Below are 12480 nucleotides of genomic sequence, written 5' to 3' on the forward strand. Positions count from 1 at the left end.
ACAAAGCATCTTGATAGAATAATCAATATAATAATTAAGATGACAGAATTTTAAATATATCAATTAAAATTAATTTCATATACATATATATATATATATATATATATATATATATATATACCACGTTTAAAAAATAAATTCAACACAGGGTTGCTACACAACTTTCAGATTCAAATTCTCTGCATTAGCTCATTCATCTACAATTCCTACCAATACCCAAAATATTCCAAAAACAGTGCTTAAAATTTTATAAAATTATAGGATTCCAATAAAATATAATATAATATAATATAATATATTGCTACAATTATTAAATAACAAAACCTAAACTAATTTTAACATTTAAAATTATTTCTGGTCAATTAGCATAAAAGTGCCAAAAACATTTGAATAAATTTACGGCCGTAAATACCCTAAGCAAACAGATACAATAATTACGTTATTACATCGCAAATAGATTCAAGATATATAACAGATAACGCGATACAAACTAATCATGGTACTATCTTTGGTATTTTTTGCTATTTCAATAGACGCTTAAATAAAACCTGTACAGCGATTTGCCTAGAAGTGGTAATATATACTTGTAAAAGCGTTTTATTTTGAAATGTAAAAACTTAAATAAGCCAGGTTCTCTTTCCATGACGGCGATAACCGCGACGCAAAATATTGTATTAGGCTTAATGCTTGGTTTCCACTAGCATTTTTCTTTAGGTGCGTCAAAACTTTGGTACGTCCCGAAGTTGAGTCCCGCTAGTGGAAACCAAGGCTAAGGCGTATTTTGCGTAGACGTTCACCCGTCGTGCCGATTTGGCCAGCCTTGAAGCGCACGCCGGTAATCACGATGCCCGCGAATCGCCTTAAAACAGTCATTCTCTCGAAGATTAAATAAATGCGATCTTGCTCTAAATTGAACTACTTTTCTACCACGACCACTCGATTCATCATTCAAATCTCGATTTAATTATTTTAATCACGTTTTCATAATTTCAATTCGCGACAGAAACGAGTCTAGGTGGCGTAACGGCGCTAGCTAGCAGACGCTATAAGAAAATTATTACTCAAATAAACTTCTAAAAATATAAGCGAACGAAGTAACAAATATATTAAAATGCAAGTATCAAGTCAAATTTACCAATAGCGATGGGGAAAACCGTCGGGGCAGTCACTTAGGCAATCAGGTGTACAAATCGTCGGTAATCACGGGAAATCCGAGGGGCTAACCACTCTTAGAAAGTCTGTACACCGGATTACACTTAGATTAGCACTGCCAAAGGCAGGGACTTCAAAGATTACGCGTAGTCCCATTAGTACAGTCAAAGGTACGGCTCTGTACACCGATTACGCGGAGTGATCAGCCCCTCGGGGAAATGTTTTTCGAAAATCAGTAATCAGGTGTACGAAGATTTTACGCGTGACAAACCCCCTCGGGAAAAACTAATAGCGTCTACTTTAACCGCTTAATTTCTAAGTTTCAATGGCGAGCCAAACGGGGCGTAGTGATAGTTATGGTTATAAACGCAGCAACGACAAATAGATTAAAATACGACCAGCATAATTAGATTTAAGGCCAGAGGTGTTCCGAAACCAACTAAAAATATCCACGTAATAAGCACACCAGATTAAATCCACCCATCAAATTAGACAAAGAACGTCAACGTTAATAGAACTCGGTTGCCTATAAATTGCACACTGAACGATATTTCTGGCTGCGAAGGGAAATTGAAGACAGCCCCATTGTTTACGAAATATTCCCTAGTTAGCAAATTGGTCACTGTTTTAGCCATTCCCCCTGGCTAGCTGGCTCGGTTTCTCGAGGACAAGGTGCAACGTGATAAATCCTGAACTTACTCGAAGCGGCAGATGTCTGGGAAGGGCACCCTGAGGAACGCCGACGCCGGTGTAAGGCCGGATTTCACTGCGCGCGCACGCCGAAATTACGCCGAATAAATCTGAGCGCGCGCCTGACTGTCGCGATTTCCGAGAGAGACAGCGCGCGTGGAGAGAAAGGGGGAGGGAAAAGGGGAGGCCGCGCGGAGGGAAAGGGGAAGGAAAGAAGGGGGAAGGGAAAGGCCGCGCGCTTCTTCCCGAAACGGCGGCTTCCGGCACTAGTCGATCTTTCGATTGAACGCGGGGGGGGGAGAACGCGTTAGAACCTCCTCACCAGGGGGCGGGGTTTGCGAAGGGATTATAAGACGACGGCGGTTACGGACGGATTTTTACGCAACCGGGCCAAGAGGGGGGAACGGAATATAAGTCGGACCGGGGGGACACAGCCGCGGGTCTCGGGATTTCGGACCACGCCTATTACCGCCTATATTTGCGAGAGAGAGAGGCCGTTTGGAAATGCCTTCGGAGGACTTCTTCGTCAGGTCTTCCCCGCAAGAACCCGAGCGCTAGTCGTCTGACGTTGGAGAGAAAATTCACTCCGCGGATTCTGTCCGCGTGCTCTCTGGCTGGCTGTCTGGGATCTGGGTGCGCGGAGATTTACAAGCGGCGTCCTCGCATCGAGTTCGCGGCACGAACGCCCGCGCGTACGGCCTCCGGTCTGCCGTTATTATCGACGAGTCTACCGATATTAGCGTAAATAACAGGGGAGGGTCGACGCGTTTTCTCCCTTCCGTAAAGCGCCAGCCCCCGCGTAGACCGCTTCCCAGCCACGCTTCGATTAATACTTAATACAGGTGAAACAGTCATTTTTACCGCGCGCGCTACTCCGGTTACGCGATGACGCAGCGTCGATAAAAATACGGCCTAGTTTAATCGCGCGAGATCGCGAGCCATTTCGAGGCGGCAAAACGGAAGCGCCACAGCAGCCGCTCTTTTGGGATAACGCGTCGGAGGAGAAAACGGAAGCCTGGTCCAGAATGTTGGTCCCGTCCGACATGATGGCGGCTCAGTCCAAGTTGTTGTACCAGTTGAATAAGTTCTACGGAGAACGGGTGCACGGGCGGAAGGCGGCCGTCGCCAAAACGGTCCGCGAAGTGTGCAAAGTGGTCCAGGACGTCCTCAAAGAGGTCGAGGTCCAGGAGCCGCGCTTCATCAGCTCCCTGACGGAATGCAACAGCCGCTACGACGGCTTCGAGGTCATCTCGCCGACCGAGTTCGAAGTGGTCTTGTTCCTCAATCAAATGGGCGTCTTCAATTTCGTCGACGACGGCAGTCTGCCCGGGTGCGCCGTCCTCAAACTGAGCGACGGGCGCAAGAGATCCATGTCGCTCTGGGTCGAATTCATCACGGCGTCCGGGTACTTGTCCGCCAGGAAAATCAGATCTCGCTTCCAAACGCTGGTGGCGCAAGCCTGCGACAAGTCCGCTTACCGGGACGTGGTCAAAATGGTGGCCGACACGACGGAGGTGAAACTGCGCATTCGAGAGCGGTTCGTGGTGCAAATCACGCCGGCTTTCCGTTGCAGCGGTCTGTGGCCACGTTCGGCCGCCCACTGGCCGGTGCCGCACATCCCTTGGCCCAACCCTAACCTAGTGGCCGAGGTCAAAGCGGAGGGCTTCGACCTTTTGTCCAAAGAATGCATCACGCTGCAAGGGAAGCAGTCTTCCATGGAGGGCGACGCTTGGGTCCTCAACTTCGGAGAGGCCGAGAACCGTCTGCTCCAAGGCGGCTGCCGCAAGAAATGCCTCAGCATCCTGCGCACGCTCAGGGACCGGCACTTGGACCTGCCCGGGAACCCCGTCACGAGCTACCACTTGAAGACGCTGCTCTTGTACGAGTGCGAGAAGCACCCGAGGGAGATCGAGTGGGACGAGACCTGTCTCGGCGACCGCATTAACGGGATCCTCTTGCAGCTGATTTCGTGTTTGCAGTGCCGACGATGTCCGCACTATTTCTTGCCGCAGTTGGACCTCTTCAAAGGGAAATCCGCCACGAGCCTAGAGAACGCCGCTAAACAGTGCTGGAGGTTGACCCGGGAGTTACTCACCAATCCCAGATCGCTCGAAAAACTATAAGGCCTTTCGAAACGAACTTTCAATATTAAGGAACTTTTTACGTTTTCCGCCGTTGTTATTTAATACCCAAAATAAATATTCTTACGAATTCAGTTACGTCTCTTTCTCCGCATTAAGCAGTTTGTTTTTCGTCCGAGTGTTCTAATACGATGGGGTAGTCACGCGGAAAGAATTTGCGCGCATTGTCACCGATTTAAACTCATATTACGGTGATTTAAAACGACTTCTCCAAATTTTCGGTGATTTTAACATTCTCCAAATTTTCAAACAAAAATTTCTTTAAAACATACCTCATAATTGAAACTGATTTCTTAAGTAATTTAAATCTATTTTCTTAAGAATATCTCGATGATTTTAACTTATTTTGCGTCAACGTTTTCTACAGCTATTTTCTAAAGTGACTACCCTTTCGTTTTACTAGTAAAGAGAAGTGACCGCTTGTCTTTAGGAAATTAGAAATGAAATAACGTAAATTAAAAAGTAGTTTTAAACAAAAAAGGTCAAGGAAGATCTTATAACATTCTGCCAAATTGCATCCTGTTTCATTACATAGGGATTATCAATATTGCTTTTTTTCTGGTTTTCCCCCCGATGGACGTGTGTGGTACATCCCGAGCGGTACCTTAAAAGCTATGTACCGAATGTTTTCGCCGTGGACGATCTCTTCCCGCGTGGATAGAACTTGACTCCGTGCTCGACGAAAATTCAAAAAACCCGGTTTTTAGATAAATAGTGATTTAAGTGAATTCTTTGCTGTCGAAATATTTTAGATTAAGGACGGTGTTTAAAAAAAAACCGAAATATTTCTCTTATTTTTCTTCGCCCATTGACTTTTATATAAAAGTTTACGCGCGTCAATGTTCTTAAGTGAAATTGTTAAAAATTTAAAAATTGCGTAAAAAATTTAAATAATTAAGATAACTATAGAAATTGAGGAGCATACTTTTGAAAACAAATGTTAAATTAATAAAATTTGTTCGTATTTTTAGTTTGTTTAGATTGATTCTCTACATGCCAAATTTAGGTTATTACGAATAATATTTTCATTTATAGAATAGAATTATCTTAAGCAAAATAAAATGAAACGTTGTTAGCTTTAGCAATTTCTATTTAAAATGGCCAAAACTATCATTTTAAATTTTAAAAAGTATTGATCGTACTTAAGTTTACGATTAACGCTAAATGCCAAATTTATTTTAAAATTTTTATTATATTTTCACTAATAACATATAATAAAACCAAATTAACGTAATTCAAATGAATAAAAAAATGAAATTAAATAAAATATTATTAGTTACAGAAATTTTATGTTAACGTAATTTTTTTTCCAAAGCATGCTCTCCAATTATTGGACAATTTTTTAAAATTGCATGATAGATATATTTAACGATTTCCCCCAGCAGTTGTTTAAATGGAAATTTATGAATGTAAATAGTAAAATTAAAAAATGAAATTGTCTAGTGAAACATTGTGCTATTTTCTTTAACATATTTCAGGATGGGTTTAACAGAATCGTCACCTCGAAAGAATTTCTGCAAAACGAACTTTAAAATTAAACAACAATAGATTTTACCCTGGTTTTTTCGTTACACTAAAATACGAAATCAGGGTTCGTACGAAAATTTCTGATCTAAAATCCCTGCCTTTTCCTGGTTATCCCTGACCAATGTTTGCCAATATTCCTGACCTTTTTGGTTATATTTTTGGACATTTTAAATACTATTTTTGGTCAAAAATGATTTGTTAATGTGTGGTTTGGTTGACTAACTAAAATCCCTGACTTATCCCCGACTTTCTACGAAATTATTTGAACCCCTGACATTTTCCCTCCATTTTACAGACTTATCCAGGTTCTGTACGAACCCTGGAAATTATTGGAATAATAAGGAAATTCAACTGGACATTTCTGGGATAATAATGTCACGAAATAGTGCGGTTTATGATGATTATTTTTAATACATCTCTTAAGAGAGAAGTATGCCATTAAAATGAAACATGTATTGACGCGGATATACGAATGATAGGATAATTAGTGGACTAAATTATAAATTTAAATAAGTTTTATCGGGTTAAAATATAGAAATACGCCAGTGTTGTAGCGTGTATTTAAAAGCAGCCATAACAATGATAAACAAATGAGATGTATTTGTTGTTGGTGTATAAATCTTTAAAATTTTATCAGTTGGGATTTAACCGAATATGCCCAAAATATAAGAAATATAGGATAAAAAATGGAATTAAAGGATTTTATATGACCATTTCAGGAAAATATTGGAATTATAGGATCGCTGTGAACCCTGAATTTCACGCTAAACCAAGGGTAAATCACACAGCGTAAGGATATGTACTAATTTATAACCTATATTTTAGATGTAATAGTTTTATGAATTTACTATATGATGTTTATAGTTCAACACTTAGTTTAATTCGAGTCGTATTAAATCAGCGGGAGCCTGCTTTGGTTCACGTTTCAAAGGAATAACATTACCGGGTTGCTTTAGTTTCTTCACATTCAAATTCCCTGACTTTTACAGGTTTTCCTGACCATCTCTGGATATTTTCCAAAATTATTTATTTTTTAACCTAGATTTTGAAACCGAGATTAAATTCAGTTTCATTTCCCTGATTTTTAGACTACTTTTTAAAATTCCCTGATTTTTAGACCAATATTCAATTTCCCTGATTTTTGGACTTTTTAAAATTCCCTGATTTTTAGACCAATATTTAATTTCCCTGATTTTTGGACTTTTTAAAATTCCCTGATTTTTAGACCAATATTCAATTTCCCTGATTTTGGGACTTTTTAAAATTCCCTGATTTTTAGACCAATATTCAATTTCCCTGATTTTTGGACTTTTTAAAATTCCCTGATTTTTAGACCAATATTCAATTTCCCTGATTTTTGGACTTTTTAAAATTCCCTGATTTTTAGACCAATATTCAAATTCCCTGTCATTTCCCTGATTTTTAGACTACCTTTTAAAATTCCCTGATTTTTAGACTACCTTTTAAATTTCCCTGATTTTTAGACTACTTTTTAAAATTCCCTGATTTTTAGACCCATATTCAATTCCCTGACATTTCCAGGAATTCCAGTACAACGCTACACGAAAGATTTCATTAAAATTATTTTTTTGAAGTTATTTTTTTCAATTTATCACGACCTATTTAAGATTATTTGGAAGAAATTTGACAAAAAGTCGAGAAACATGTTTTTGTGTATAGACCTAATCTTTAAAACCAGGTTTTCTCAATGAAACGAACGAAATACCAGACGTATAAAATATCGCTAATTTTATATGAAAATTTAGTCTGCTAAATAAAGTAATATGCTAAATGTTATTAGATTAGAATTAGGTGAAATTTATTATCTACCAGTATTATGAAGCTTGAGTGTAAAGTCCGTAAGTTACATTCAAAATCACACTATTTACAGACTGAAATTCTCAGACTTTTCCTTGATCATTTTTAGAGATTTTTACTAACCTTCTTAAGGCCAAATTAAAAGGTATCGAACACATCCGTTAAGGAATTAATAGTTAATTAAAAAAAAACATAATTTGTCACATAACTATAATAAAATACAGGGTTCCCACAAAATTTTGAGATTCAAATTCCCTGACTATTCCCTGTTTTCCTTGACCATTTTAAGAGATTTTCCCTGACATTTTAGGGCCAAATTTTTATTTTATATTTGTGTTTTATCAGAAGTTAATAAATTTTAATGAACTTATATTTCAGTAAAAAGGTTATTGCAATGTTGAAAAAATTAGCCAAACTTTCAAGGAAATAAATGATAATCATAGAATTTGTCATAGATCTGGTCGAAAAAATAACCTTAAAAAAGTGCCAAGAAAAAATTTAATTCCCTGACTTTTTATAAATTCTAAAAATTCCCTGACATTTCCCTGACTTTTTAGGTCCATTCTTGAATTCCCCGACTTTTCCCTAATTTCCCTGACGTGTGGCAACCCTGAAATAACCATCATAAAATATCCAAGATAAATATAACATATCTTATTTTTCTAAAAGATTCTAAAATTCTCCGACTTTTCCCTGATTTACGCGCTATCCAAATTTTGGGCATAAAAAATTATGAGGTATAACTACTACCTAATACTCTGTATTCATATGTACAAATAAGTACCACCTTTGCTAATGCTACATCTGTAATCAGTTTAGTGTAGTGTAGACCGCTAACCGGGAGTGGTCAGTCCTTCGGTAAACTATAGAAATTTATATTTGATTGAAAAATAAACTATTAAATTAAACTATGATACTTTTTATGGCGACGATGGTTAGCGAATTGAACGGGCAGGGTTGCCACAAGTTTTGTACTTTTAAATTACCTGAATTTTACAGGATTTTCCCTGATAATTTTTACCGAGATTTAAATTGTGCTGAAAATTTCACGACTTCAAAACTAGTGCTTAAATTCCCCGACTATATAATTAGATCTCAAACTCCCCGACTTTTGAACCAGAGCTTAATATTCAGCTACTTTATAATTAGACCTTTAAATTACCCCAATTTATAACTATTCTAAAAATTTTCCGACGTTTAAACTAGAGCTTTAAATTCCCCTGCTATATATCTACAGCTTGAAATTCCCCGACTTTATAGCTAGATACAAAAATTTCCCGACTTTATAACTAGTGCTAAAAATTTCCTGGCTTTATAACTTTATCTTAAAATTCAGCGACTTTATAACTAGAGCCTTAAATTACCCCTATTTATAACTAGTTCTTAAAATTGCCCAACTTTTCAACTAGTGCTAAAAATTCCCCGACCTTTCCCGCTAAAGAATAGAGAAACCATCTGGTAGAGGCCATGGCAGCACACGTCAGATTAGTCGCCCGTTATTACAAAATTGAAAGAGAGATAACTAGATCGAAGTATAACGAGACGAAAAGATCCAATTAAGCGAAATCATCAATATAAAATACCTAAGGAGAAGCTTCCCAGCGCCGCCATCTTAATTTTAAACCATTCAAAATGCACCGTGACAGCACGCGCCATTACGAAAATGGCGGCGTCCATAGGCGACTCCGTGAAACTGGTCTCGAAACCCAGGAGTACCCACGGACTGGTCGTAAAAAAAACAGGAGAACCCCTCTAAAACAATAAATCAAACGGGAGAACGAGAATTTGTCTACCCCCAAAAAAACTATAAATTTTTTTAAATCTTAAAACGCCCCTCAATAAAAAAGGTAATCATTAAACTAATGAAAACCGCGAAGCTCTCCCCAGTTCAGAATCATTAGGCCACCGCCAATTCGCGTCGCAGGGTTCCAGCCCTTTAAAATAAGGCTAAGAGGGATGCAAAGGCTTAACGAGGAGTATGAATGTTTTGACAATTACTGAGGTAGTATTTGTTGGGAGAGTAATTTCATTGCATACTATTTATAAACCACATTTTCCGTGACAATAGATCCATTCCATATAGCGCCATCTTCGTTTATAAAACACAAGTAATTACTTTAAATTCGTCTGCTTTACCGTTTCGCAAACAGAAGAATATCTATTATATTATATAATATATTATTATATAATATTTTATATTGTTATATAATATAATATAGTATTTTATATTGTTATATTATAGTATAATATAGTATTTTATATTGTTATATTATAATATAATATAGTATTTTATATTGTTATATTATATAATATAATATTTTATATTGTTATATTATAATATAATATAGTATTATATAGTATTTTATATTGTTATAGTATAATATATTATTTTATATTGTTATAGTATAATATATTATTTTATATTGTTATATTATATAATATATTTTATATTGTTATATTATATAATATATTTTATATTATATATTGTTATCATATGTTATATTATAATAATATATTATATTATGTTATATAATTATATATTATATTATATTGTTATATTATATCATGTTATATTATACTTATACACGTTTATTGAAAATAGGCGTTTGGAATAAGGCTCCCACTGACTTTTCACACTAAACTAAAAGTCAATCAACAGCGCTCCAAGCGGTAAAACCGTGAATTTCTTCGCTGCTAATTTAAACTCTCTTTAAGGCAAGGAAGGTAATCGTGGGCTATACAAGACGCGGGTTTAAAACGAACGGGGGCTGGTTATTGTGACCGCGAATTGAGAAGGGGTGCGACCCAATCAAAATCAAACCATCTAATAAATCGCCAAATCGTGCGCTGAATATCATCGGGGGTCAATTAAACCACCCCACCGTTGCTCCCTCCTGGGTACACTCCTTTCTGGAGATAAAAAAGTCTCATTAACTGCGAAAATATCAACTTTCCTAGGCCCTCACTCGCTGAAAAAAAGAGGCAATATAATAAAAATTCAATGGCCTTTAAATCATGTTGAATAACTTAATTTAAAGATTATCCCGTGTACGCTGCAAATAGACGCTTCCATACAACCAATTCAGCGATTCGATGGGAGCTATTAATACGGGGAGTATGTACGTTTAAGATACTCTTTATGTGGTCCTTGTAAAAAGGCAATAACGCCACAACGGATTTTTGCGTCTAGGAGAGAAACTCGTGTTAGGCCTAACGGATAACTTTTGCGTCTAAAAGAGAAACTCGTGTTAGGCCTAACGGATAAATTTGCATCTAAAAGATAAACTCGTGTTAGGCCTAACGGATAACTTTTGCGTCTAGGAGAAAAACTCGTGTTAGGCCTAGCGGATGTTTTTAATTTTCATGTCGATGCTCGCATTTTGAACAAAAAAATTAAAAGAATAGGGTAGATATAAACATAATAGCATTTAATAGGAATTGTAGTACCACTGAGCTGCCTGCGATATTTTCTTAAATATTGTTCCCAATGAATATACCTAATACACCTTTACTATTGAGATCTTTCGAAAAGTATTTTGAAAAAGGCACGTGTTTCAGGCAAATAACATTAGCGATATAGTAAAATAAATAGTTATCCCTTAGAGATATATAATAAAGTTTGTTTGTAATTGTAGAGTGACTTATTGGACACAATACCAAAGATACAATTACTTTAAAATAAAACAGCAGATTCTATATTGCAAACCCGGGAAAAGCAAACAAATCTATCACATTCAAATAAAGTAGGGTGTAAAAGCGTTCTAATAACCGCTCGGTGTTGTAACCAGCTGACACAACAAACGCCTCGAGGTGGAATTTGAAAACCCGTTATGTATAATCAACTGATATACATAAAGAGAAACCAGTCTCTTTGTTTCGGTACCGGGGTCGTTCGTAAAATAAGAAAAACACAACAGTCTTATTATATTATGAAATTTCCAATAAGGGGTTTCAACCAATTTTTCATATTCAAATTTCCTAACCATTTCCAAATTATCACTGACTTATTTTAAAGCAAGAGGCGGCTCTATCATGGCCACCTGTATTATGAAAATGTCTCTGTTATTAGAGATGGCCATGAATTTATCCGATTCAATGAAAAACGCGACTTTACTGGAGAACGTGGTGCCATCTATTTATGGCAAAAGGAGCTATAATTTAAAATAGCCAAATGATAACGTCGTCAGAGAGCCATTGTAGACTATTATAGTTAGACAAATTATACTCTATTTAGTGGACTTTAACCTAAATTATATATTCCATGTAAAAATATTGTTTATAATTACTGTAATTTATGATAATGACCAATTTACAAACGATAAAATCAACGCTAGGGGTACCTATAAGTACCGCCTTTTTAATTTCGACGTTACCGACATCTATTGAAAACTGAGTTACTACACGTTGAGCCGACACTGGCTTAAGGTAAAAAATTTACATTTTTTTTACCAATATTTCATCAAACTTTTCCATTTGCAACCAAAAAATTACATTTTTATTAGTTAATAAAATTCCCTGACTATTTCTGATATAAAATTTGCTTATATACTCTAAAATGAAACAAGATATTAATTTTGTTTAGATATTTATAAAAAAATTAGTTATTTGAATCAATGATGTTCTTTAAACAATTATTTCATCTAAATTATTATATAAATCCTTACTATATCAATGTTTTTAGTTTGCCCAAATTGACTTTTTATTGAAATTGACTTTTGGAACCTATTTCTGGTCATTTTTATTAATACATTGAAATATGTTAGGCGATCAAGGATTTTATTTATAAAATAAATAAATCAACAATTTTAAAAATCACTTGATTTAAAAGTATGATTAATGACTTTAAAGAACATTTGCTAGAATCATATCAACGATTATATTTAAAAAAAAAACTTGATTTAAAAACAAAGTATTAAATCAAGAACTTGAAAAATCATGAATGGAATCAACGATTAAAAATAATTAAATTAAAAATATCACTTGATTCAAAAGTCATGATGATCACAACTAGTTTCTTTAAATCGCCTAGACTAGTTACGTGGTCCGGTAATGCCTAGCGTCTGGGAAGCAGTTTGTGGATGGCCGTGTGAGGACGACCACCAATCCCCCAACGGATGGGTGTCATACTTCCGCCACGGGTGTCCCATCTCTA

General features: G+C 36.3%; 2 protein-coding genes across 7 annotated transcripts in view; one reads left to right on the forward strand and one right to left on the reverse strand.

Annotated features, from left to right (window-relative positions):
• rg (A kinase anchor protein rugose) overlaps positions 1-12480 on the reverse strand; it is a 195719-nt gene that overhangs the window by 71693 nt on the left and 111546 nt on the right. The gene's annotated exons all lie outside the window — the stretch shown is intronic.
• Positions 2379-4973, forward strand: LOC149956604 (protein mab-21-like 2). Its single transcript, XM_090164713.1, has one exon. The coding sequence runs from the start codon at positions 2868-2870 to the stop codon at positions 3963-3965; it is 1098 nt and encodes a 365-aa protein (XP_090020839.1). The 5' UTR covers positions 2379-2867; the 3' UTR covers positions 3966-4973.

The sequence above is a fragment of the Leiobunum rupestre genome, chromosome 2 (assembly GCF_980474605.1).
Source record: "Leiobunum rupestre chromosome 2, qqLeiRupe1.1.hap1, whole genome shotgun sequence".
Taxonomy (NCBI): Eukaryota; Metazoa; Arthropoda; class Arachnida; order Opiliones; family Sclerosomatidae; genus Leiobunum; species Leiobunum rupestre.

What these genes read in the sequence shown, in the direction of transcription:
- LOC149956604 (XM_090164713.1), top strand. Translation starts at nt 2,868, where the DNA reads ATGTTGGTCCCGTCCGACATGATGGCGGCTCAGTCCAAGTTGTTGTAC.